This window comes from Ursus maritimus, unplaced genomic scaffold (genome assembly GCF_017311325.1).
Source record: "Ursus maritimus isolate PB19 unplaced genomic scaffold, ASM1731132v1 scaffold_2, whole genome shotgun sequence".
In the NCBI taxonomy this organism is placed as follows: Eukaryota; Metazoa; Chordata; class Mammalia; order Carnivora; family Ursidae; genus Ursus; species Ursus maritimus.
In genome coordinates this window covers 9,605,899-9,633,681 of record NW_024424452.1, presented here as the reverse complement: position 1 = coordinate 9,633,681, position 27,783 = coordinate 9,605,899, and the positions used below count along the sequence as shown (strand labels likewise).

The 27,783-nt window shown below is 48.0% G+C and overlaps 1 protein-coding gene across 1 annotated transcript; it reads right to left on the bottom strand.

The window, feature by feature from the left end:
* Window positions 1-22,960, bottom strand: FKBP6 (FKBP prolyl isomerase family member 6 (inactive)). The gene is made up of 9 exons (XM_008698636.2): window positions 22,918-22,960; window positions 22,706-22,846; window positions 22,166-22,255; window positions 21,216-21,418; window positions 19,843-19,962; window positions 13,583-13,777; window positions 13,348-13,457; window positions 11,703-11,795; window positions 1-719 (listed from the first exon to the last, which is right to left on the bottom strand). The coding sequence occupies exons 1-8, from the start codon at window positions 22,958-22,960 to the stop codon at window positions 11,705-11,707; spliced, it is 993 nt and encodes a 330-aa protein (XP_008696858.1). The 3' UTR covers window positions 1-719; window positions 11,703-11,704.
* Window positions 22,961-27,783: the final 4,823 nt, after the last annotated feature.

The following is a 27,783-nucleotide window of genomic DNA, read 5'->3' as shown; positions in this document are numbered from 1 at the left end:
TTTATTTACAACAAGAACATGTGTAACATAATTCTCTCTCTAAAACAGAAAACCCTATAAAGTACACAAAGCGATCTCTATTTGTATTTACCCAGGGACACGAACAGCCGGAAGGGGGGCTGGGGCTGGGAGAAAAGCCAAGGACTAATTCCATTAAAAAAAAAAAAAACCCAAGAAGCTGCCTTTTAAAAAATAGCATTTTTCTACTTGTCAGTAGCTACACTTTCTCCTACTCTGTGTATGAAAATGTGAAACAGAAAACAGCACCTGTGAAAACACATTTCAGCAGTGTCAGTCAGAGATGAGGCAATGGCCGTGGGCTGTGGAATTCCAGCCCCGCCTTCCAAGCGTGTCCCTGCAACACAGCGTGTACTGGGGAGTTCTTTCCAGAAAGCCCCCCAGCCCCACCGAGGGAGAACTCCAGCAGCCTGGCCACTCTCGTCTGTAGTTTAGTTGAAGAATCTAGGAATCAAACACAGCAGTTAGAAATGCAACAGGACACAGCTGCCCAACGCAGAGCAATTACAATGTGGAGGTGCCACGTGCCGCCACGGCCACGCGCCAGAGAGCCAAGCCGGTCCCGGGTCCATGGTGACGAGACTAGGCGGGATCGGGGGACAGAGGCCATGCTGTGCAGCCCGTCCTGGATGGATTCTGGGAAACGGTAGCTGATGAACGTCGTGGCTCTGGAACTTCCAATCAAGAACACAGGACAGTCCCTGAAGATCGGAAAGAAAGGACCCTGAGATCATCCAGCTCAACTCCATTTTTCAGATGAGGCCCCAAAATAAAAGACTAATTTTTGAACACAGGCAGAGCTTTATTCATTGGAAAGTCTCAACTGTTCCCCAAGGAATCACACTTCCTTAGCTATTTAAGGATATGAAAACCCCCACAAAGAGCCGAATACTTTGGCAGCTGCTTTTCCACCGGCAACCACAAACACCTGTCGCACGCGCTGGGGCAGCGCAAGCCGCTCGGGAGGCAACCAGACCAGGAGCCTGGACGAACTTGTCCCAGGCAGCCCCGGGCACAAGCGACGTCACACTGCCGGAGGGGTGACACGCGCGCACACGCACACCTTCAAGTCGTGGCGGCCGCTGCTTCCGCTCTGCGCGCCTTCGTTGCCTCCTCTGCACCTGACGCAGCTGCTGCAGGGCCAGTGGGACCGGGACGTGCAGAAGAGAACCTGATGGTGCCACCGTCCCAACCTGCTGACGGCTCGGCGGTCCCTGGAGCCCGCTCCGAACCCAGAGCTGCAACACGCCGGTGCGCACGGAGGGCCGGGCGGCTGGCGGCCCTTCCCGGCGCCGGTGGAAGCAGAGCGGCCTTCCCTTCGTGCAGAGCGGCGCTTTCTGGGGGAAGAACTTGCCACCACCTCGCCCCGACCCCGTGGGCAGCCGCCGCAGCAGGTGGGGACAGTCCAAGGCCGGAGGGGGAAGGCCAAGGCTTCCTCCTCCAGCCGTCTATGCCGCTTCTCACGTGAATCTACGCGGAGTGCTCTTTGTGCCTATAAATACGCCGGCACGCTGCGGGTGAAGCCGTCATCACACATGACAGGAAGACACAGCAGCAGCAAAATTCAGCTTACGAAGAGTCCCCACTCTTACAGAACTCGTTCTCAGCGGGAGAGAGATGAAGAAACACAAAACCGTAAGTGCTATAAAACATAGGCCATGGGCGTGCAGAACGATGCGGCGCGCTCTTTACCGCGAGTAACTCCACGGCCTCCCGGAGGGTGCGTTTAAGCAGATGGAGCTCTGCAAGCAGCCAGGACAAGGCTTGGCGGCCGGGAGTCACCACTATGATGGGAGCGAGAAACCTCAGCCAGTGTGGCGTGGATGGAGTGAACGAGGGGAAGACAGGTGGGCCGTGCCACTGGACTGGCAGCCAGCGCCGAGTCGCTTGGGCCACGGAGTCATCGGGCAGGACTTTCAGGTTTCACTGCAAGCACCATGGGAGGTTCTGAGCAGAGAAACGACTTTTTAAGAAAAGAAAGGTTATTCTGGCTGCTCTGTGGGAAGAGACAGCAGTGCCCAGGGCACTGAGGTGGCAGCTGCGAGGCGGTGCCAGGTTCCTGGTCTGGGCCTTTGGAGACTGGCAGCTTCCCTCCCCGTTGGGCAGCACCTCACATCCCATGTACTCCTCCACGAACCCCAGCTGCCACGCACGTGCAGCCATTCTATGGCCATCGCCCTGGACACGCCACGTGGGGGCTGCAGTCAACAGTCCACTCACCTGCCTGACTAGAATGAGCCCCTACCCACAGCCACTGACGTGGCAAGCATCTCCTGTGCTCTGCTGGGCATCCAGACAAGGACAGGGTGCGGGTGTGACCACATGGGATGCGTGAGGGCAGAACATCAAAAGCACTTTCCTGTCCAACCCCAAGCAAAGTCCCAGAGAAACAACACCCTGGCAGTCATCTCCTGACTAGTGGCAGGATCTCTGATGCAATCACACCGAGGACCGTCCAGCCCTGGGGCCAAAACCAAGTGACACTGCTTCTGGTCACTAGCAACTGCTGTCCAGCTTGAGGCCCAGCAGGACTTGTAATGTTCAGGCCCAGAACCTCCTGGTTAGTCAAGACAGAGCGCAAGCCCCAGGGTCAGTACGGGGAGAGGGAGACTCACCGGAGCTTCCACGGAGCAGGATATAGTCATTCCACTACTCATGCTAACCTGTCTGTCGCACAAACCAGTCACTCTATCGTTCAAGTGAGGGAGTTAATTTATCCTGTATAGATAGCTTGTTCCAGGTACCATATGTGGTATTTGAAGTCCATAAACAAATTTTGGTGTAATTTCTTATTTAAAAATAAAATCTTTAAAAAAGAACCATCTCCACACCCAAATGGGGCTTGAACCCACAACTTGAGATCAAGAGTGGCGTGCTGTACCGACCAAGCTGGCCAGGCGCTCGGCACAGCTGTTCAGACGTGTGAGCACAAGATAAAGATCTATATCCCTACTTCAAATTAGGGACGGAAATAAACTGCCAATAGTTTCAAAACTCTAAACATAAAAAAGAACTCTAAAAATACTAGAACACAGACATTTCTTGCTAGCTATGGAGACATGTAAATAGACAACAAGCAAATGAGGAGAAGCTTCCCAGAAACACAAATTCAAACACCAGAAATGTACGACGGGGCCCCCCCACCGTAACGGCGCTTCCGGAACTCAGGCCACAGACCCGGGAGCACCAGGGTCCCGGTGCCTGGAGCTTGGGTAAAGCTGGCCGCCTTAGCACACGCGGCTGGGGAGCCCGTCCTAGCCACAAGGCTGCGCTCAAGCTCGTCGCACCCCTCTTCAGCGGGGCTCTCAGGCTCTCCTCTCGCTTTCTTCCCACACTCCTCTCTCTCAGGCATCAAGCTGCCTATTAACCTGGGAGGAGGAGCAAATTTGGTCTCCTTTCACTTCAAACTCTTCTACTCAGTTTCAAGGTCTTTCATTATACGATGTCCCGGAGATGCGCTTTCTTAGGGAAGGACTGTTCTTTTGTGTACGAGGACCTCTGCTGCTCTCCCAAAGCAACCAATTAAAAATGCACAATATTTCTCTCCCTGCCACATCAAAGAGTCAATATTATAAAAACACTAACAGCAGGTCAAAGGGTAAAAAAAAAAAAAGCTTATCTTTGTGACAGGAAGGCATCTGACACCAATCACCCCTGATAAAAGCTTTAAATAAAAACAGTTCCTTATCATGATAAAAAGAAGACTGTCTCAACCCAAAATCCCGTCGTGCGCGCCTGAGCTGAGAGTGGCAGTTCCGTCACCGCCAGGACAGACGCGGGTGCTCAGGGCTGCCACCACTCTTCAACGCTCTTCTGGAAGCGCTAGCCCACATGCTTCGATGGGCTCTGAGTAAAACAAGAAATGCAACTGGTAGAGATATTTGGATACGATGATCCTATACCTAGACTATCCAGGGAAGCAACTGACCAACTAACGTAACTGACAGAACTATCAGAAAACTAAAAAATTCGGGGCGCCTGGGTGGCACAGCGGTTAAGCGTCTGCCTTCGGCTCAGGGCGTGATCCCGGCGTTCTGGGATCGAGCCCCATATCAGGCTCTTCCGCTATGAGCCTGCTTCTTCCTCCCCCACTCCCCCTGCTTGTGTTCCCTCTCTCGCTGGCTGTCTCTCTCTGTCTAATAAATAAATTAAAAAAATCTTAAAAAAAAATATTGTGATACGGGGTGCCTGGGTGGCTCAGGGTTAAGCGTCCGCCTTTGGCTCAGGTTCCCTGGTCAGCTGGGAGTCTGCTTCTCCCTCTCCTTATCCCTCTGCCCCTCCCCCGTACTTGTGCTCTCTCATGGAAAAAAGCAAAAAGAATATTGTAATACCCTCCTAGGATGAAATGCTACTCATCTTTTAAAAAAAAATTTTTATTTATTTGACAGAGAGAGAGAGAGAGTGTGCATACAACTGCACATACACAAGCAAGGGGAGCAGCACGCAGAGGGAGAAGCAGGCTCCCCGCTGAGCAAGGAGCCCAATGCAGGACTTGATCCCAGGACCCTGGGATCGAGACCTGAGCCGAAGGCAGATGCTTAACCTACTGAGCCACCCAGGCACCCCTAAACTCGTCGTTTTTTAAAATAAGGCGGTAGTTCTTTGAGTGCTTAGAGATTACCCAAAATGTAGTTAAATTTTATTTATTTAAGTAATCTCTATGCCCAATGTGCAGTTTGAACTCCCGACCCCAAGATCAAGAGTCACATGCTCTTCTGACTGAGCCAGTCAGGTGCCCCCCCAAAATGTATTTAAACATAGCATGGTACAAAATACAGAATTCTATTTGTGGGGAAGATTGCATAGACACCCACATTCTCAAATATTCACAAAAAACTCTTCAGGAAGGATACACAGAAAACATCCACAGTGGTAGTTACCGCTGGAGAGTGGGCTTGGGGACTCGGAGCTTTATACTTCAACCCCTTTTTTTTTCTTAAAACTGTAAGCACGTAGCATTTTTATAATTTAAAGACTGACAAAAAGTTGTGGGGGTGAAGTGGGTAGAGGAAACCAAAGCGCAGAAAGCTGACAGTTGTCAGACGGGTAATGCATACACGGGCAGATCAGCATGCCGGCTTTTTCTACCTGTAGGTTTCAAAATCTCCACAAGGAAAAGCTTAATAATAATGAACTGAAAAAAAAAATGTTTCAATCTAGTCTGTGTTCCGTGAAATGACGTTAGACGTAAATCCTGTGACCAATATCCACTCAGCGCGAAGCTGTTCCCAGGAACGCCGATGCTATGTAGAGACAACCGAGAGGATCAGACACTGGGATTTTAGGAGGTCCGGTTAGTTGAATTTTCAAATTGGGACCAATAAAAAGTAACACTTTAGCATAAATGAGGAAGTATCAAAATGGAAAAGTTCACATTTTGCGAATCCAATTCTCACAGCGCACCGAGGTGCAGTCAGAGAGAAAGGTCATCACGTCTCCACGGCTCAAGGAAAGATAAGCCCCGAGACCTACAAAGACAAAAGCAGCCAGACTTAGGCAGCGGACACAGACAAAGTTCCAACAGGCAGCCTCCCACTGAATATATGAATACGAAACCAGTGGCTTCCAAGGAGAGCAGACCCAGGCCTGGGGAAAAGGCAGCCAATGTGAAATCGAAACTCCAGCGAGGATACGATCGGTGTCTACAATAATTGCACATAATAGCGAGCGGTAATCAAAGAAGAGTGTGAAAGTGTAACAGAGAAGCCCGAGAAGTGAGGTAATCCTGGAAGCCTGAGCCGGACAAGGCAGAGCCCAGGATGTTGATGCTGGAGACCCGAGTACAAAGCCCTGGGGCCGGGGGGCAGGGTGAGCAGGGTTCCCACGGAGTCTGGTGCCAGCCCCACCTTGCCTTGCAGCCCCGTCCACAGCACTTCCCTCTAGGGCCACTGCAGGGAACCAGAGAGAACGAGGGTCAGCCCTGAGTGGCATCTGTGAGGACCGTCGGCAACACTGGGTCTTTGAAAACAACTAATGAGAGCTGCGGATCCCTCTCCAAAATCCCAGACGATGCAGAAACACAGTACGTAAAGGTGAAAATTCACAGACCCTCTCTGAAGCTGTTCTTTTAACTGCTTCTCTTTCCTAAAACACATTACTCAGCTAATCGGGAGAACCTAGTCTGGGTATCTCGAGTGATTCCAACTGAAGGAGAATTTCAGAAGGAGCCCTAGCCCCTTCATGCTCTGCCATGTGATGTTCTGGCCTGCTGGGAACCGTCAAGTCTCTGAGTGGTCCCCCAAGCCCAGCCTTTCTAGGCTTAAACTGAACCAGACAGCACTCCTGGGCCCTCCCCGAGTGGGGGCGGCCAGGACCCACCGCACAGCCCTGAGGCACTTCCTCCCACGACCGCTGTCAGAGCTTATGGCGATCAGTGACCACAGTGCCATGGTGAAGGCAACACGGTAGCTGGTCAAAGAGGTGAAAAGTGACACCCATGCCTCCATTTCAAAACCAGGTTTGTATTTAATGATGCAACGGAAGCTTAGAGATGCTAATGGACTTGGCTAGGGTCATAGCCAAGGGAGTGAAGACGGAGAAGCCACATTTCCTGTTTCTCCACCCCATAATGAATGGTAAAGGGCACTTCCATATCACAGATTTTGAAAATTAGAAAAAGGAACCTAGTTATCTCCTGAAATTTAATTAAGTAGCCCTCACCGATACCTTACCCACAAAGAACACAGAATCCACTGAAGTAAACCGTAGTAGGAAGCAGGTTTGGGGCCCATTACGGCTGCCAAGAGAGGATGTGAAGAGAGGTGAAGGAGCCAAAAAAACTCTGCCAGGGGAAATGCTTTCCCAGGAAGGGGTATAATGAAAAGGTGCCAACCTAAGTGGAGTTATTTATAGTCACACAACAAAGGGATGACTTCAATGGTACCCCTGAGCTGGGAGAAAGGCATTTCACAGACATTCAAAAGATCAAGGGACTGTGTCGAACAGTTTGCCTGAAAAACGACATGGCCCTCATCCGACAACAAGAGAACGCCTGCCTGGCCCAGTTACCCTTGAGAAAATACAACTAACATTCTGAGGAGAAAAAAGAAAAGTGGAGATTCAGAGAAAGAAAACCTGAAGAATGAATGATATATAAAATTACAGAAGTATCTTTAAACAAGTTCTTATTTGTTCAGGACTCAGAGGAGTCTTACCGGAGGCATGAAATGTAGGCTCAAGAGTAGATTTGAGAGTTTCTTCTTAATCTCTTTGGGAAGAGGGGGATCAAATAAATTCCCCATCTAGATCCAGTCACATACTGTGGGGAAATGATGATTTGCTCCCAGGGTTTCCTGGCACCTGACCAGTCTGACCCGGACACAGGAAGGCTATTTTGGAACGAGGGAACCCTTGACCCCAGAGGACACCTCTAGCTTCAGCTTTGGCACCAAGCTCTGTGGGGCCTGCTGCTTTAGTGCTCATTTCAGGCCAACTCTGAGCCAGGACTAAATCTCAGAATTTCGGCTAATAAGAATGTAATCTCTGCAGCATGGCCTTTATTCCCACCTGAGCCTCCAAGGAACTTCTCTGGCTTCCCAGGAAACATTCATTATTTTTATTTATTTCTTTTTTTCTTTTTAATTTATTTGAGAGAAAGAGAGAGAGAGAGAATGTGCGCACGTGAGGCGGGGTAGGAGCAGAAGGCGAGGGACAAGCAGACTCCACGCTGAGTGTGGAGCCCGACCCCGAAGAGGTCATGACCTGAGCTGAAATCAAGAGCTGGACGCTTCACTGACGGAGCCACCCAGGCGCCCCAAGAAAACATTTTTTAAAAAGTCTGTTAAGATACACTTTTTCCTGACGCTGCCCACGCAACATGGCTCAATCCTCTTAATTCTACAGCTCAAAGGCTTCAGCTTAAGTAGGGAAAGCTGAGAAAAAGGAAGAAATTCCCAAACATCTAAGAGAGGGAGAAAAACCCAGGGGCACCCAGGGGTAAGACTCCAGCTGAAAAAAGTTGCTGAATATACTTAAGACTTCCGATTTCATCTGGGGCTTAGATTTCAAATCCAATGAAAACGGTCACAGTTGTTTACACATAAGCACAAGACCTCCACATGGAAAGGGCCTCGTTCCCTGAGCTTCATGCCTTCCCAAATCTGCGAAGGGGAACAGTAATTTCTCCCTCAGAAACGCTGGGAAGATTAATGGGCTTGGGAATATTAGGAAGCACCGCAGACAGAGCATAATGCTTAGACTCTAGGAAGAACTGTTGAAAGCCCTTCACCCCGAGCACTCCTGTCCACTCACTGCAGACCTCGGCTTACTCCCACAGCTCAGACATAAGCACAACAGGAATTCCAAGAACCGTACAGAAACAGGGACGCGTGTAACTACACACATACTCAGAAGAGCTGGAAGAAGAGATCCGAACTTACATAACATTTAATCAACATCCTTCACATGAAAAAGGGTTCTTACAAATCAATACTAAAAAAGACCCAAGAGAAGAGGGGGCAAAGGAGATCAACAGGCAGTTTGCATAACGAATATAAATGGCCAATAAAAACACAAAAAGCTGCTCAACTTCACTAGAAATTGGGGATAAACAGATTAAGAGGACATTGCACTTGCATCCACTATTTCAGGGGGAACAATCCACCTGAGGAAAAGTCGGGGAAGCTAGTCTAAGTGTCGGTACCCAATGCAAAGGGTCCTGAAGCACTCTGCTTGGCTCCCACCTGCTCAGCCTTAGGAAGAAGGGGTGGATACCCTGCCCAGGTGTAAGAACTCCTGACCAATTTTTCAACTGCTGCATTCCTTTTTTTTTTTTAAGATTTTATTTATTTATCTGACAAAGATAGAGACAGCCAGCGAGAGAGGGAACACAAGCAGGGGGAGTGGGAGAGGAAGAAGCAGGCTCATAGCAGAGGGGCCTGATGTGGGGCTCGATCCCATAACGCCGGGATCATGCCCTGAGCCGAAGGCAGACGCTTAACCGTTGTGCCACCCAGGCACCCCTCAACTGCTGCATTCTTAAACGTGAATAGGCCACCAAGAAAACACCAACTATGGGTGGAAAGTCTGGAGCATGGAAAAAAGTCAGGTCAAGGTAAACAGGCAGAAAAATGAACATTTCAGAGAACAAGAGAAAATGTACAAGAATGGTCCTTATCTTCTAGAGAATCCTAGGGAAATGGGGACTCCTGTGGATGAAATGATAGCACTACTGGGATCCGCTTCAAATTAACCTGACAGTGCTAGGGGTGGGGAGGAAACGTGTGGGGTCAGAGATGGAAACGTTGGCTTTATGCTGATAACTGTTAAACCTAATGGTGGAATACCCGGGAGAATTCTATTATTCTACTTGTCGAACTTTGAGATTTTTCATTATACAAAAGCATGGGGGTGGAGGACGTGGGATACTATGAAAAAGGGAAGTATGGAGGAAGGAAGAGTCCGTTCTCAAACAGAAAAGCTGTGGAAGGGACCCCCAGGCACTCTTTACGGTGGGAGAGCATATGCAGCAGAGACGGACAAGGTCCTTGAGGCCTTCAGAGCTGCAGGTCTCCACCTGCCCAAGTCCTGGCTGTTCAGCAACTCCGATTCTGCGAGCTCCCCCAAATCCCTTCAAGCAAATCTCTTTTTTAGCTGATGCTAGCTGAAGACAGGTTTCTGTCACTGGCAGGGACGAGCGTCCTGACAGCCAATATGAGAGCCAGCCTGGAGGATATGGTTTCAAAGAGGCTGGTCTAGCATTTCAGCTATTTTACACTTGATCCAACCAACATTTACTGACTGCCAGTCATGTGCTGGGCATGGTTTCAGATGCTAGAAAATACAAAGACAAAAAAAGACACGGTCTCTGATCTCAAAAAATGTAGTCTGTTTTGACCAGGAGCTTCGAGAACATAACTGAGAGAACACGCATTCCACCAGAAGGATCAACATCTTAGAAGACAAGATGAAGGGGCGCCTGGGTGGCACAGCGGTTAAGCGTCTGCCTTCAGCTCAGGGCGTGATCCCAGCGTTATGGGATTGAGCCCCACATCAGGCTCCTCTGCTGGGAGCCTGCTTCTTCCTCTCCCACTCCCCCTGCTTGTGTTCCCTCTCTCGCTGGCTGTCTCTATCTCTGTCGAATAAATAAATTAAAAAATCTTTAAAAAAAAAAAAAAGAAGACAAGATGAAGACAGATCACTAGAATTTAACATCTCGGAAAATAACAAATCTTGTCAAAATACATTGTCAAAAGAATCTGAAAACTTGGACTTTTTAAAAGTGACTGACTAGTCACGAGTCCAACAGAAAAAGAGCGTAGCGGAGAGAACACCAAAGACCCGGAAGCCAAAATAAGTTACAATGTCAAAAGCAGTGGGAGGAGAATAATAATGGCTATTTTAGACCCAAACACAGTCACTGCTAATTTGACAAAACACCCAAGACAGAGGAATATCTGGGAAACCATCTAAAAACTCATCAGGTCCAAAACGCCTTCAAGACCGAGAAAGCTGGGGGCAGGGGGTAGAGTAGCCGCTGTGCTGGATTTTCCCAGATCTGTCTCCAGGACGGCCCCTGGAAGAAGTGGGTCTTCGCTAAATGGCAGGACATGCCAGATGACGGTCTAAAATGTCTGGTGAAGAGCCAGCAAACCTCCCTTCCTGCTGCGCGTGAACGGCCCCCAAACAGGAGAAGTCCTCTGGCTCACGGCTCAGTTCAGAAGACCTACAAATACTCCAATGTCCCCGAAAGACTTGAAGCCCAGGGTCACAGGGTCAGAGTCCATGATAAAGGCAACACCGACTTCTGATACCGACCGGTTGTTTTTGACAGGGCCGAAAACAGCAGTTTTTGGATCACTTGTGAAAATGTCTGGGATGAATAGGCCTTTTCCCTGCCGCCTTCTCTCAAACCTCTTTTGTAGAGATGTAGGTAGCAAGAAAGGGCAGATTCATTACCACGAGCCCATTCGGCAGCTGTTTTCTTGTTGCTCTTTGTTTAACTTCTCTCAAGAGAGCAGAGTTATCGACCCAGCTAAGCAGGTGTTTAAGGCAGGTGATTTTGTTTCCATTAATTTTCTTAAGTAATAGTAAACCAGACTAGAGGGAGTCCGCTCATGAACTCCCGGGGAAACCTTAGCCCTGTGCCTGCTAGACCACGGGGCGTCTGCTGCAGCAGGAAGGCGAGGTCCTGATCCCCGGTGGTTCTCACACCTTCCAATCTCTCGTACTAACAGTAAGCAGAACTTAAGAGTCCCGGCCCACCGCTGCCCCTTGACATCTTGGATTTTGTCTTCGTTAACAGTGTGTTAGTTGTAAAGTGACGTTGGAAGCTTTCAAGAAAAACCAGATTAAGAAAGGCATTCCTCTTCATTTCAAAGCCCAGATAAACCATCACATTAATGACTCTACTCACAGCCTCATGTTCCAAGGGCCTGTGAGGGAAACATTAACATACAACATGGAAAAAAATTTTAATTTTAAAGCCTAAGACCTCCTAAACCTATAAATTTAACCTCCAGCTCCGGGTAACTTTCCAATCTTCTCCACGATCATCTTCATGGGAAGGCCCATGGTATGTGCACACCACGTGGTCACTGTGCTGTGAGCTTCCGCAAGGAACATTCTACTCCCATCTATACTCAGTTGCAGACAGCCAATACTCCCTGGTGGACTGAGGAGAACAGCAAGCCTTCCACATAGTGGACAAAACCCTGAAGCCTTTTATGCTTCGGCCCTTTGATTACCTTCAGTTCTCTCCTACTGTAGAGCCGTTATCGTAAGGGGCAAACATTCGGAGACACATCTCTTTCTCTTTATCTGTGTAGTCCCTGTAATAGCTGGAGACAGAAACACACACTAGTTAGACAAAGTCTGTCTTTGCAGGAGGTGACATCTGGTGGCCGGAATACCGCACTCAGGTCCAGAAATACTGAAAATTCAGCAGGTCCTGAAGTGAATCAGGAGGGGACGGAAGCCATGCTGGAGAGATAGGGGACAGTAACAGTAAATCTCTACTTCAGAGGCTGTTCAAGAAGCCCTTGGACAGAAAGCCCACAGTCTGAAAAGACTGCAGCCTTGAAGGCTGGGAGCCACTGTAAGGGCTGTCAGGCTGAGTGTCTTGCCAAGTGGCCTCATACTCCGTGGCCTCTAACTTATCTTGAGACTTCTTTGCTAAAGAATGGTCAGATTACAACATTTCTACATCTAACTTACAAGTACCCTGACAGGATACTTTTATTATTATTTTTGGTACCCCAGGTGGGACTGAAAGGATCCTTATAAGGGGCATCTGGGTGGCTGAGTCATTAAGCATCTGCCTTCAGCTCAGGGCCTGATCCCAGGGTCCTGGGATCGAGCCCTGCATTGGGCTCCCTGCTCCACTGGGAGCCTGCTTCTTCCTCTCCCACTCCCCCTGCTTGTGTTCCCTCTCTCGCTGGCTGTCTCTGTCAAATAAATAGATAAAATCTTAAAAAAAAAAAAAAAAAAAAAAAAACAGAAAAGAGGGACACCTGGCTGGCTCAGCTGGTAGAGCATGCAACTCTGATCTTGGGGCTGTAAGTTCGAGCCCCACACTGGATGTAGAGATTACTTAAAAATAAGATATTTTTAAAAATTAAAAAAAAATTTCAGATAAAAAAAACACAAAGAAATTGCTGGACAGTCCTAAGAGGCCTGAAATGTAACAAATGGATCCAAATATAAGAGGTACACACACCACAGGCTTTTTTTTTTTTTTTAACATCGGAAGCTTTAACCAGCAATCTAGAGTAGATGTTTAATGTCAACAGGAGCAGTACAGAAGGACAAAAAAACACCTAAAAAGACAGTGGATAGATTACGAGGTGCTGGAATTACAGACAGCTATTTCTATGCCAATATAGTCAGTCATTGTAGAAAACTTTGAAAATAACGTCTACAATCACGAAGTGTTGTATCACTGCAACACTGGTACAGCTATTACTCGGCTGACCAGGAAGTCACCCTGTGGGTAGGAGTCAGACCTGAAAGACCCATTGCAGGCCACACGGGATCTGTAAGACACCCTCCTGCGGTCTGTTAAGAACTGTGGTTTTCAGTTGATGGCAAGTAGGGACGAGTAACTGAATAAAAAGTCACTGCCCGACCTGTTTTAGGGTGCTTACTTCGGGGGTAGGAGGTGGGGAACAGGGAAATGGAAAATGATCCAGACTTGTAGTCTGGAGGACTGTCCCACCTCTCCGCTGGAAGCTGTTGGTTTGGTACTTCATAAAGCCAGCCCTAGGGGGCGCTGCCTCCTAACACATGCTGGGCCACAGTCCCAAACAGTCCTTTACCCGGGGGACAGACCCGGAACCCCAGCCACGGCACTTGCCTCTTTCTTTGGTTTGTACTCCTGCAAACAGGTCTCACCTGGCCAGTTTCTTCAGCTCATTATTGATGTCATGATTGAAGGGCTGTTCCTTCTGAGCTCGGACTAGAAAATCTCGGGCCTTCTGATACTCAGTCATGAGAAGACAGGCCTGTCAAAAGACAGTTTTAAAAACATACTTGGTTAGGAAAGACGGCATTTTTCCAGTGCCCAAGTGGAACACCACTGCTATCTTTTCTTGGGCATTCGTTCTCAAGTCCTTGGCCTCCAACACACCTGTCCACACCGGAAGAGGGCCTTAGCATTCTTCCGGTCGATGATCAGAGCTTGTTCTCCGTAGCGTAAGGCCGTAGTAGGTCGTTCCAACTTCAGGTACGTGAAGGACAGGTTAAGGAGGACAAGAAGCTTGGCTGCCTCCACCAGGTGCTGCTCTTCAGGGGCTGCTGATCGTCGGCGGAGAAGCAACAAGGCCTGTGGAGAGGGAAGACAGGTAGTCGAGAGGAAGCACATCACCCTATTATCGAAATCCCGCGGAATCCAGAGAAAACTATTAGAGGTAAAAAAAAATGGGGGCGCCTGGGTGGCACAGCGGTTAAGCATCTGCCTTCAGCTCAGGGTGTGATCCCGGCGTTATGGGGTCGAGCCCCACATCAGGCTCCTGCGCTCGGAGCCTGCTTCTTCCTCTCCCACTCCCCCTGCTTGTGTTCCCTCTCTCGCTGGCTGTCTCTATCTCTGTCGAATAAATAAATAAAATCTTTAAAAAAAAATGAGCTCAACAAGTTGCAGGACACAATATACACATCTGAGTTAGTTGTAGGTCTATACTGCAGCAATGAACAATCTGAAAATGAAGAAAACCACTCCATTTACAACAGCATGAAAAGAAGTCACAATAAATTTAAAGGGCAAGAATTGTATATTCTCAACTCACTGTTAAAGAAATTGAAGGATATGAATAAATGGAAATACATCCCATGTTCAAGGATCAAAGGACTTAATATAGTTAAGGCAATATTCCCCAATTGGTCTACAGGTTCAAAGCAACCACTACCAAAATTTCAACAGCCTTTTCTGCAGAAATGGTCAAGCTGACCTGAAAATTCGCATGCAAATTCAAGGGATGCCAAGTAGCCAAAACAAATTTAAAACAGAAATGGAAGGCTCACACTTCCAGATTTCAGAGCATATTACAAAGCTACAGTAGCAAAGCCAGTGTGGTAATGACATAAGGACACACCTAGGTCAATAGAATAGAACTGACAATGAAGATTGAGTCTTGAGAAACAAACCTATACTTCTGTAGTCAATTGATTTTCAACAAGGGGACCAGCCCCATTCAACAGGGAAAGAGTAGTCTTTTCAAGAAAAGGTGCTGGGACAAGGTTGTGTGGATGTCAACACGCAAAAGAGTGAGGTTGGATTCCTACTTCAAGCTACATACAAAAGTTAGCAAAATGGATCATAGGCCTAAACATAGGAGCTAAACTGCAAGACCCTTAGAAGAAAACAGTAGGTATAAATCTTCAGGACTTTGGAGTAGACAATGGTTTCTTAGCTATTACATGAAAAGCACAAATCACCAAAAGACTAAACTGGACTTCAAAAGTAAAAACTTTTGTGTTTCAAAGGACGTTATCAAGAAAATGAAGAAAAATCACTATAGCCATCACTTACTGGTTTAAGCTGATAAAATAATTAATGGCTTACTGCTGTCATTGTCCATACCTACAGATAATTCTGTGTTTTTAATAAAAAGACTTTCGTACATTCCTGAAAAGAAAAAGAATGTGAAAACACAACTCACAGAATGGGAGAAAATGTTTGTAAATCATATTTTTAAAAAAAGCTAGTATCCAGACAACATAAAGAACTATTATAAGACTAAAAAGACAGAAAATACAATTAAAAATGGGTCAAGAATATGAACTGACATTTCTCCAAAGAAGACATACAAATAGCCAATCAACGCATTAGTTATCAGGAAATTCAAATCAAACTTACGAGATCCCGCTTCACACCCACTAGGATGGCTACAATTTGAAAGATGGAAAATAAGCGTTGGTGAGGGTGTGAAATAATTGGAACCCTCGTGCTGTTGGTGGGAATGTGACATGTTGCAGCCACTATGGAAAACAGTCTGGCAGTATTTCAAAAAGTTAACCATGGGAGTTACTACATGACTCAGCACTTGTGCTCCTAGGTACAAACCCAAGAAAAATGAAAACCTGGGTCTACACAAAATTTTGTACGCCAGTGTAAAAAGCAACATTATTCACAGTGGCCAAAAAGAGGAAACAACCCAAATGTCCACAAGGTGATGAACAAAACATGGTAGGATCCACACACTAGGATCCGCTCAGCCTTAAAATCAATGAAGTCTCGTACATGCTACAACACGGATGAACCTTGAAGACGTTACGCCAAGTAAAAGAAACCAATCACGAAAGGACAAATACTGTAGGATTCCATTTATAGGAGCACTCATGGTAGACAGACGAATTCCTAGAGGCATGAACTAGACTAAAGATTACTGGGACTGGAGGAGGGGGGAGAAGAGACAGTTACTGTTTAATGGGTAAACAATGTTTGGGATGAGGGAAAAGCTCCAGAAACGGGTAGCGGTGATGGTTGCATAACACTGAACGCACTTAATGCCACTGGACTGTATACCTGGAAATAATTAAAATGATAAATTTTAGGTTATGCATATTTTTACCAAAATTAAAAGATAAAAAAATTTTAAGACAGAATGGAGCATGAATACACCTTACAACATGGATGAACCTCGAGGACGTTTTGCCAGCTGACAGAAGCCAGGCACAAAGCATCACACATTTGATCATTCTATTTACCTAAAATATCCAAGAATAGGCAAATCCATAGAAACAGAAAGGAAAACAGGGGCTACCAGGGTATGCTGGGGGAATGGCATGTAACTGCCACCAGGTACAGGTTTTTCTTTTTGAGGTGATGAAAAGGTCTGGAATTAGTATTGATAAATGAATAACCTTACGAATACACGAAAAACCTGTATGTTTTAAAAGTGAATTTTATGGTATGTGAATTCTCTCTCAACCACACAGCAAAGGAAAAAAAGTGATGAAGAGAAGTGTGAGCAGTGTCAACGGGACTCACAGAACTCCATTTGGAAGAACTGGAAAACATGGCAGACAGGATGGTCCCATGGGCAGAAAGCCACAAGGCTTCCTTTGCCTTCCCTTTCATCTCTAAGCCCCGGGCATTTGTCACACAAGTTTCTGTCCCTTGCCCTCACACCTGTTGAACTGCTTTAGGTCCCGCGTCCCCACCCTGAAGCTGTCTCCTAACTCTGGTCCCATTCCTAAACAGAATCATGGGACAATCTGCCACCTGGAAACCGTCTTCTACAGGCCACCTTTATCTGGCTATTCTCATCAGTAAGTGAAAGTGAAGTTAATAAATCACTTTCCCAATTATTCCTGTTTAAAAAATTTTCTAGCTATCTGAAAACATTATGGAGCACAGCTACCAACCAGCCCTGGTTTGCTCACCTTAAGCCTTTCACATGAGTAAGAAACAGTAACAGTGACCTAGTGATAGTTATTGAGTCTAGGACCTACCACCAAACCTAACGCAAATGGACACAGTTTCCAACAGACAGGAAAAAAAAAAAAACACAGAAACCAAAAGAAAAATGAAGATTTTTTTTTTAATCTGAAAAACAGAGAAAAGAAAACTTAATTATAACCAATAGTCTGAAAACGTAAGAGAAGATGATGAATGTGTGAACCAAGAACGGAAAGCTGGGAAAAGTTTTAAAAAAAATGAACCACTACTTAAAAGATGGCAAATAGCGGTGCCTGGGGGGTGCAGTCCATTCAACGCCAGATTCTTGGTTTCAGCCCAGGTTGTAATCCCAGGTTCGTGAGGTGGAGCCCCGCGTCGGGCTCTGCTCAGCTCTGCTCTCTCTCTCTGCCCTTCCCCACCGTGTGCATGCTCTATTTAAAATAAATAAATAAGTCTTAAAAAAAAAAAAAGGATAGATGGCAAATAAAATCAAGGAAAGCTCCAAAACCGTGAAACGACAACAAGAAGATGGACATTGAGGGTAAAAGAAGGAAAGCAGAGCTCAACCCAGGAGGCCTAACAAAGAGTCCCAAAAAAGAGGAGACAGAAACAAGGGCAAATTACCAAGGAAATAACTCAGGAAAGTTTCCCAGAACAGAGAACAAGTTTCCTGAGTGAAACGATACACCTGGGGCTCAATACAACAAATATTAACCCCCCCCACTGTAAAATTCAATAACACCAAAGGAAAAAAAACCCTCAAGTCTTTACAGAGAAAAAAAGAGAAAAGGTCACACAGAAAGGAACAGGAACCTAAATGACATCAGATTTCTTGACAGCAACTGTCAAAGCTAGAATCAAACACTATTCTGCAAAATCTGAGAAATGACCGCATGCTACAATTCTATACTCAGTTATGCCAACTGCTAAGTGTGTGGTAAGTACAAGAGTATTTTTAGAAATGCAAGGATATACTTACTCTATCAACACAAGGGGTGAGTGGAAAAAAGCAACAGGAAGTCCACAAACAGAATCACAGGGCAGCCCAGGACAAGAATTCTGAACCAGAACACCAGAGAGCAGGGCAAAAACACTAGTGAGAGCTAGAGATCCACCTTCCAGAACGACAAGTAAAAGATGTTAAAAACAGGAACTAGGGGCGCCTGGGTGGCACAGCGGTTAAGCGTCTGCCTTCGGCTCAGGGCGTGATCCCGGTGTTCTGGGATCGAGCCCCACATCAGGCTCCTCCGCTATGAGCCTGCTTCTTCCTCTCCCACTCCCCCTGCTTGTGTTCCCTCTCTTGCTGGCTGTCTCTATCTCTGTCGAATAAATAAATAAAATCTTAAAAAAAAAATAAAAAAAAAGTAGAAACAGGAACTAAAGCCTGTCGAGTATCATCTCACAATGCCAGAAAAAGCTGCAGACAGACTTAAAGAGGGCCTGGGAAATAGGACTGATGATGGAAGGACTGAACTGGTCTTTCTTCATTGGAAAGCTTTCCCCCGTGTGAGCAGGCTCTGCCTCAAGAAACCTTACAACATTAACAGTGTCTGTGATTCGAGCGGACTGTGAGCCCAAGCCTGGACCCTTCACGTTTAGGACCTTGCTTCTGTCAGCGTTCCGAAGGACAACACGCTCGTGCGCTCTCCTGTCTCTTAAACATATGCACGAACCAAACGTGGCAGATACCATGAGCCACCTACCCCAAATCCCATCCCCCTCCTCCTCCAGCAGAGCCTTGAGTTCATTCAAAGCAGTGGTATACAAATTAAACTCTATTTCCCAGCTTCCTACACAGTTACTGGGGTCCACTGAATATGGGTCTGGCCAATGATAGAGAAAAGGAATTCAATGGCTAAGAGGGTACTTCTGGAAAGCTCCTAACAGAACACTAGACTCCTCTCCCCTCCCTTCTTCCTGCGCGGGTGACCCTGTGATGCCACAGGTTGAAGGGACCATCTTGGGGTAAAAAAGGATATGTTTAAGGGTAGTGGAGCGGAAAGAAGGAACCTGGATCCCTGAGGGCTTCATGGAACTGACCTACCAGCCTTGGAATGCCTCCCTTCTCACTTGAAAAAAATTTAAATTATGGTTTATTTTCATTAATTAATTAATTTTAGACAGAACAAGAGCTTGAGAGCAGGGGAGGGGCCGAGGGAGAAAATCTTAAGCAGGCTGCACGCCCCACGCACAGCCCGATGCAGGGCTCGATCTCAACACCTTGAGGATCATGACCTGAGCCGACATCAAGAGTGGGACGCTTAACCGACTGAGCCACCCAGGCGCCCCTAAACCTGGTTTAAAGTGCAGGTTTTCAAGATTCTGTTGCTTGCAGCTGAATGCAAATCCTGAATGAATGCGGCTCACTTCACAAATGAGACAAAGTCAGAATGCTCCTAGACTCTAAACTCTGTCCTGTTTGCCTCTAGAACCTCGGGCAGAGTTTGGCATACAGAAAACGTTCATATTTGTTGAGTGAGTTATAAAGCAAACAGCGAATTCCTGTCAGCATAACCTACGCAAGGAGCCAAACCACACTCCGAAGCCTGGTGAGAACGGAGTCACCTCAGAGCTAGAAAAATCTCCACTGTTAGAGAGACAGGAAATGAAGATGGCAAACGGGATGGAAAATCAGTTGGTGGAGGACCTCATCCTGGAATGAGAACTTTTAAAGACTTTTTACTGAAACACACACACACACACACACACACACACACACACACACGCATACACGTAATTACAAAAACAAGTGAACAGTTCAACCAACTCTGACAATCTGAACACACCCACGTAACCACATCCAGGCACAAACACAGAACACGAACACAATTCCCGTGTCCGCTCTCCTGGTCATTATTCCCGGCAGGAAGAGTTTTTTATGAGGTTTTTCTTCAGGACTGCATGTGAAGAACAGGGACAAACGAGAACTTTCAAAAAATAAAAATAAATAAGGAGTAGGGTCTAAATGTATACTTCTAAAGCATCCTTACCCGCTTATATCTCACTTTGGCATCATAGAAACGATTTTGGCGGAAAAGGTAGTTGCCAAACTCCCGTTCAGTAGCTGCCACTTTTAGGACCTTCTGAAGTGGAAACTGATCTTGTTGCTCCTGAGGACCAAAGACAAGGACACCCAGCAGGGAAAGTGAAAGCCACAATACGCGGCGCGAGTACCTTACAGACGCTAGCTCTTCTCCTTCAGGTCGTGCGCTTTTGTTGGGTGCTGCATGTGTGCCAAGCACTGGGCTTGGTGCCCCTGCAGAGCTCATCTCTGTGGCTCCCAACAAAAGCCAAGGGTATTACGACTCCCATTTTATACACTAGAGCCAAAAAGTGGTCTGTTCCTTTAGTCCTCCCAGAGAGGCTCCCTCAAAAAACACTGTCTCGTGGAAGTAGAAACTGACGGAACTTGGCAAGCACGGAAAGCGGGTCTCACAACAACCATTTATCCAACAAACATTTGACAGGTCTTCATCTGCCCGGGGCCCTACTGGGCTTCCTGGCCACAATGCTGTACCCTGGATACATGTCAATCACCCACAGAGCCTCTTTTCAAAACCCAGTGTCCTGGTCTCATCCCCGCCTAGAGATTCTCGATCAGTACCCCACAGGGGGGCCGCAGGCGTTTGCAAGAATCTCTGCTTTGTGGAAAGGTGAGAAAAAGGTAAGGGCCCTCACTTGAGGCAACGACAGTTTAGCTGGGGAGACATCATATCCAGATATAAACCTAGGTGGACATCTAAGGCCACATATACCGTCCACGTGGGTGGGACAGCATAACTGAGAGTGTGTATGGCGGCCGAAGAGATTATAAGCCCTAGTTCTGTGCGGTGGGTTAAGTAAAAGGCTATAAAGAAAAGCCAATGTTTAAATTATGAGAGCAGAGGCCATGTGCCCCCATTTGCCTGGGGCTTTTCCAGTCTACACCCGATGTCCCGGTATCTCATCCAGTTAATAATCTCTTTTGCTCTCAAGTATTTTAGGTTGAACAATAAAACATATGTTCACCCTGGTCGACCCCTACCAATGCTTGCTAGAAACCAGACTTAATGTTGAGAAGCAAATGGTCACGGTCTTACAGGGAGAACTAGGCAAGGCGTGACTAAAAGATCACCACAAACTGCTGGTCCAGAACAAACCCGAGGTTGGGCCTTGGCCTGGAACATCTGCCCATACACAAGAGCCATTACTAAGACGGACATGTACCAGGAAGTAGGGGAACCCCTCCACCGCTGCCCCCACCACCACACGGGAGCCTCGGGGTGGAATGTGGGGCAGAGGATCACCATCAGAGAAGGGTAATTACCAAAAACACAAACCCATTCTCTCTATACACTATGGACATCTGTGCTCCAGAACTTACAGCTGAAAAGGCACAGAACTTGTCTGACTCCGCAGAGTCCAGGAAGTCAAGCAGTTCGATCTCAAACAGGACAGTGGTGTTTGGGGGGATCAAGGGAGGGCAGCCCAGCGTTCCATAGGCATAGGTTGGTTTGAACAGAAACCTGGCCAGCTCTCCTCTCCGCATGCTCAGAAGGCCCAACTCCATGCCCCAGAGTGTAATATCTGGAAGAAGAGACAAAGAATTTGAAGTTTGCCCCACATCCTCATCCAACGTTCTCAATTTCTTCCCCCTTGAAGTCCAAATCTTTCCACATCACACCCCAAGCCTTCTGCACTACGCTCCCAACTCACTTTTCAGTTTGTTTCCCACTACCACCACCATTCCCAAACTCCCAACTTCTATGGGCTCTGCGGCAATCCAGCCTCTCTACCACTGTTCATGCAGTTCCTTCTTCCTGCAAGGACGTTCCTGCTTCCTCACCCTAGGCCCAGCTTCTATCCTGATTGAAATCTTACTCAAACTTCAAGGCTCATTTTAAATACCCCCCCTCCATAAAGCCTTTCCTGATCTTCCTGGCTGGAATCAATTGTGCCTTCATCAAGCACTCCCACAACACTACTTACGCTCCCAGGACCTCGTCCGATTTTGTGAATGCGCGCAATCCCCTCCACCACACTCGCTGAGATGTTCTTATCGTTTGAGAACATCTTCTCTTTTCACCATGTGTTATGGATACTAAGCCCCCGATAAACATTGTTAACAAATGATCATGCCCCATAATTCTCAGGATGCAAAGGTAACCTGGCCAGGTAAGCCACCTCCCCAATATCTAGGCCTCAGCAGGAAATGTGGACGAGAACAGGGCTGGTTTAGCAAAACCCAGCCTCAGAAAAACCAGCTCAAAGACTCCGTGCTCTGAAAGCTTTCCCAAAGAATCCCTGCTTTTCCAGCTGCTCATCTCGACTTACCCTCTCCCAGTTTCATCAGCCGGGGAGTTTTCCTAAAGCAGTTGGAAGCAAAAGGCTTGTCCATATGCTCCAGATATCCAGAATATTTTACTAGGACAGAAAAAACGGCACAAGGAAAATAGACCAAGAATGTGCACACCTCCATATCAACTCACTGTTACCAAAAAAAAAAAAACAACAACCCAAAAACAAAAAACAAACAAAAAAAAACAACCCCAAAACAAAAACGATGGAATTCGATGCGTTCAAACCTTCTCCCACCCTGAGTGATAGGAAAAATCTTTGCTCAACCTTTGGACGCCTGCCCTTTGGCTGTTTCAAGAGCTTGGCTGGTGAGCCTCAATGTGCCTTGTTCATAGTGGACTCACGCAAAGGGGACATGGGTTCCTTCACTTTCCCTTAAGAATGCGAATTGTAACCAAACAAGCAAGTTCTACTTTTTGTTTAAAACATAACTTCCCTCCCCACCTCCCAAGGTAAGATGCAGAACCCGCTTATGGACCGGTACTTTCGCATCACCAGCTGGGAGGCAGACGGTACCTAGCACGGCAGCATCCGGGGTCACCAGCTCCCCTGCACCCTCTCGGATGACGTCCTTCAGCACGCCCCGGTCCCCGGAAATGTCCAGCATCCTCCGACTTAACCTCTGGTAGGGAGACTTGAGGGGGAAAGACACAAGACCTCAGAGCCCCCCGCTGGCACCCTGACCCCGGCACCCCACGTCCGTGACTCCGCAGCGCGCAGTCTCTCACCTGGCCGGAAGCGTTGTCCCCTTGCAGGACTCTTGGCCTCCATGCGCTCACCTCTATCGTCACGTGGCCTAGCCCGCAGCACGAGCCCTCAACCCCCTCCCTCTCCCTCTGGCGATGGCCGGGCCACCCCTTTATATCTAGCCTTCCCCTCCCAACAGCGGAGCTCGGCTCAGGGGCCTCGAGGAGGCCCTGATCGCCTGGTGACAACCGCCACCAACCGCCCTGGGGCCTAGGGACGCGCGCCTGAGCACGTGGCCGGGACTCACTGCTCTTGATGGGGCACGTGACGGGATGCGCGGCACGTAATAGGGCACGCGGCGCGGACGCGCTGAGCGTGACGGGGCGCAGGAAGGAGACGCGGGGTGGGGGTGGGGGTGGTGTGTGTGTGTGTGTGTGTGTGTGTGTGTGTGTCCGGCACGTGAAGGAGAAGCACCGCGCTTGACGGGGCACGTGACGGGGACGTGCTGAGTGCGATGGGCGCGGAGCATGATGGGAGATGCGGCGGCCCCGGCGGCGGCGGCGCATGATGGGCCTCGTGGCGGGCTGTGCCGCAGCACCCGGCCGGGGAGGCATGGGTCGTGAGGAGGTAGGTGGAGGGGACGGCGGCGTGAGGCACGGTGGGGAATGCGAAGGGTTCTCCTGTGGCACGATGGGGCTCATGGGGGCACTGTGGGTGAATGAGAAGGGGCGCATGGCTCGGGTGCGCTGAGTGACAAGACGCGTGACAAGGCAGGGACAGCGATAAGGGGCGCTCGACGGGGACTGCTGTGCGAGAGGGAGCACCTGGTCGGGACGTGTGCCACGCACGGCGCGGGACATGGGCCACCCGGGTGGTCTGGTGGGGGACCTGGGGCGGGAGCGCGCAGGGGAGGATGAGCTTCCAGAAACGGTCTGCTGCTGGAAGCTGTCAGGCCCCACAGAAGCGGGTTATCTCCACCTTTTCCCCGTTTCCTCGACCTCCTCTTTGTACCGGGGACATTGAGGCGCAGACAGGCCTTTAAAGGCCAAATGCCCAGATCGTGAGAAAACAAGGCGACGTTGCTCATATTTCCCGTCGCGAATCCACAAAATCCCGACCTGCTCCTTGGGTGTTAGAGGATTGCAGGGCTCTTGTCTCACGGAGCGCAACAGTGAATCTCGTGGATACGCAAGGGTTGAAGCGAAGTGAGAGTTTATTACGTGAAGGCGAGAGCAGAAAGGAAAGAAGTAGTTCTCTAGAGTGAGAGGGGTCCCGAATGGGTTGCCACTGAGGGCTTTTTTAGTGGCAGGCTTTTATGGTGGACTGGGAAGCTTGTGGCCTTGAGTTCTTGGTTTGAGCACGGCCTCTTGATGACACCCTTAATGACTTAATTCTTTGAGGTTTGGCCATTTTCTGTGATTACACTGTAGCCGCCAAAGAAAAATATTCCCTAACACTTAGGGCCAGGTGGTCTGTTTCCTTATCTCTTGTTCACTCTGGCTTAGTGCTTCTGCCTGCCAGGAATGGTTTCAGAGCCCTGCCAGGGACCCCCTACGTCTCCTTGCCCCTCTTATTCATGGGGGTGCAAAGCAAGGATGGCTCTGATCCCACCCCCTTCTTGGCTTGTTCCCTGGGTCCTTCCCCTCTTGCCTACTCCAGGACTGAGAGGTCGCCCCTCTCTCCTGCACCAGTCTTGCCTTGACTACTGGCTCGTTTCTGCAGCTTAGGTATGTTCTAAAATGTCCCACCTTAAACAAGCCCTCCTTTGTCCCATCTCCTGCAGGTGGCCCCATTTCCTTCTCTTTATAGAAAAACTTGTCACAAGAGTTGCTTTGAAGGCTTTCTCAACGATTTTATGTCCATCCTTCATTTTCTCTTTAACCCACTTAGGTACCACTTGTCCCTGCTCCGAGTCACCAACACTGCACTGAATGCCATAATCCATAAGATGCCTCTTTGTCCTCAGATTACTGGACTCTTGTCAGCGTTTGATGAAGCTGACCTCTCCTTGAAAGCTTTTTTTCTTTTCTGTATTAGTTTCCTTTCATCGTCACAGTCGATTCCCAAAAAACTAGCCGTTGAGAGCGATAAGTATTTTATGATCTCACTTATTTATCATCAGTTCTGTAGGTTAGAAATCTGACACCAGGGGCGCCTGGGTAGCACAGTCGTTAGGCGGCTGCCTTCGGCTCAGGGCGTGATCCTGGCGTTCCAGGATCGAGTCCTACATCGGGCTCCTCCGCTGGGAGCCTGCTTCTTCCTCTCCCACTCCCCCTGCTTGTGTTCCCTCTCTCGCTGGCTGTCTCTCTCTGTCAAAATAAATAAATAAAATCTTAAAAAAAAAAAATCTGACACCAGTCTCACTGGACTAAAATCAAGGCCTCAGTCTTAATAGAGGCACTGGGGAAGAACCTGAAGCCCATTCATGTTGATAAATCCAGATCCTTGGAGCTCTGTACCTGAGCTCTGTACCCCACATCCTTGGCGGTTGTCAGCCAGAGGCCACATTTAGCTCTTAGAGGCCCTCTCTCCTGTCCTTGCTCCTGGGCTCCCTGTAGGTCAGAGTTCGCAACAGCATACTGAATCTTCTCATGCTTTGAATCCTCTTTCTTTTCTACTGCATGCTTTCCTGACTTTTGCCCGGGAAAGTTCTCTCCTGTTTCTTTTTAATTTTTTTTAATTTATTTTTTAAACAACTTTTTTTTAAAGATTTTATTTATTTATTTGACAGAGACAGCCAGCCAGTGAGAGAGGGAACACAGCAGGGGAGTGGGAGAGGAAGAAGCAGGCTCCTAGCGGAGGAGCCTGATGCAGGGCTCGATCCCAGAATGCCGGGATCACGCCCTGCTTAACGACTGAGCCACCCAGGCGCCCCTAATTTTTTTTATTTAAAAAAGATTTATTTATTTTTAGAGAAAGAGTGTGAGAGGGAGGGACAGAGGGAGAGCGAGAATCCTCAAGCAACTCCCTGCTGAGCACAGAGCCCGATGCAGGGCTCAATCTCAGGACCCCGAGATCATGACCTGAGCTGAAATGAGGAGTTGGACGCTTAACCAACTGAGCCATCCAGTTCCCTACCGCTAAGGGGTCCCAAAAGTTTCCTACTAGTAAGGGGTCATATGGATCTGTTTCCTGGTGATTGTACTCTCTGATTTTCCTCCTACTTTACCAGCTGTATCTTTGCAATCATGCTCTTCTTCCTGATCTCTCTACAGTAGCAACCTCAGGGCTCTGTTCTTGGATGCTTGCCCTTCTCTGTTCTTAATCCCAGAGAGATCCTAGCCATTCCCACAAGTTTAAATATGTGATGTACTTAAACAGGTGGGATATATCTGACTAGCCTAGAGCCTCCCCTGAGCACCAGAGCTCCGGGCTCCTGTGCCCAATTGCCTTTTTCGGTGGTTCTCAAAGTGTAGTTCCCAGACCAGCAGCAGTGTTGTCTGGAAACTTAAAAATGCAAATTCTTGAGCCCATCCCTGTGCTCCTGAATCAGAAACTTGGGCCGGAGGCCAGAAGTTTGGGTTTTCACAAGCACTCCAGGTGATTCTGTTTGCTGAAGTCTGCAGAACACTGCTGCTCAGTTGCTCCACCGGGATTTCCTCAGGTGTCTGACTCTAGATTTTCCCACCTACTGTTTCACCTTGATCTTTTCTGTATCAGGCTTCACTGTCTACCCACCCAGGTGCTGAAGCTACTATGTATCTACACAGTGGCCAGAGTGGTCTTTTAAAAATACAAGTCAGACGATGTTTCCTTGCCTTAAAATCTTCCAGTAGCTCCCACTGCCCTTGAAATTGTTGTTAGAATTTTAATTTAAGTAGGCTCCACGCGGGGCCCTAACACAGGGCTCAAATTCACGACCCTGAGATCAAGACCTGAGCTGAGATCAAGAGTCAGATGCTTAACTAACTAAGCCGCCCAGGCGCTCCTGCCCTTAAAATTAAATTTAAACCTTTGCCCACTTCTGCAGGGCCCTCTTTGGCAACCCCTCTGACCTCCTCTGCGGCATTTGTTCCCTCTTACTACACTCCAGCTACTCAGGCCTCCTTTCTAGGGTAGCTCATACGTACCGAACTCTTTCTAGCCTCGGAGGCTTTGCATTTGCTGCCTGTTGCCTGGTCTGTCCTCCTGTAGTCTTCTGGGTAGCTGGCATCTTTGTATCCTTCAAGCCTCAGCCCAACCATCCATCCTCAAAGACACTGCCCTGCCCCTTTCTAATGTGTCTCTCAAACAAACCATTACCTTCTGCCCTTTTTGTTCACTGCACCATTTACTTCTTCTTTAGCATTTAATGCTATGATGTTGTCTTAGTTTTGATTCTATCCCACCCTTACTACCGTTATATTACAAGTTCTGAAAGGACAGAAATCTCATTGGTCTTGTTCTCTGATGTCTTCCTAATGCTCAGCTTGATGCTTGATACTAGCAGGTGCTCAATAAATATTTATTAAATTAACAAATCAGCTTTCTCCATGCTTGTACCCGACCTTGGTCTTGCTCGTCGTGGAGTAGAGACTGCCCCCACTGGCAGACAGAATGCTTGGCCTATGCGGGTTGGATCCAGCTGGTCTAAAGCTCTTGCTTCTTTCTTGCTTCCTTCGTTCGTTTGTTCCTTCCTCCCTTTTTAACCATCTAAACATTTTTTTTTAGATTTTATTTTTCCTTCATTTAAGAGAGAGAGCTTGAGCAGGGGGGAGGAGCACATGTCGAGGAAGAAGCAGGCTCCCTGCTGGGCCCAACATGGGGCTCAATCCCAAGACCCTGGGATCGTGACCTGAGCTGAAGACAGATGCTTAACCAGCTGAGCCACCAGGTGCTCCTCTTTCTTTCCTTTTTTTTTTTTTTTTTGGATCGATTTATTGAGACGGCTGGGTGACTCAGTCACTTAAGCATCTGGCTTCAGCTCA

Bases quoted from the DNA above. Each gene is read 5' to 3' on its own strand.
- FKBP6 (XM_008698636.2), bottom strand. From the start codon at position 22,960: ATGGAGGCCAAGAGTCCTGCAAGGGGACAACGCTTCCGGCCAG. The intron at 19,963-21,215 runs GTAAGTTCTGGA...TTTGGTCCTCAG, and splicing joins AGTTCTGTGCCTTTTCAGCT to GAGCAACAAGATCAGTTTCC. The intron at 11,796-13,347 runs GTGAGACCTGTT...TTCTGTCTCCAG, and splicing joins GAGCTGAAGAAACTGGCCAG to CTATTACAGGGACTACACAG.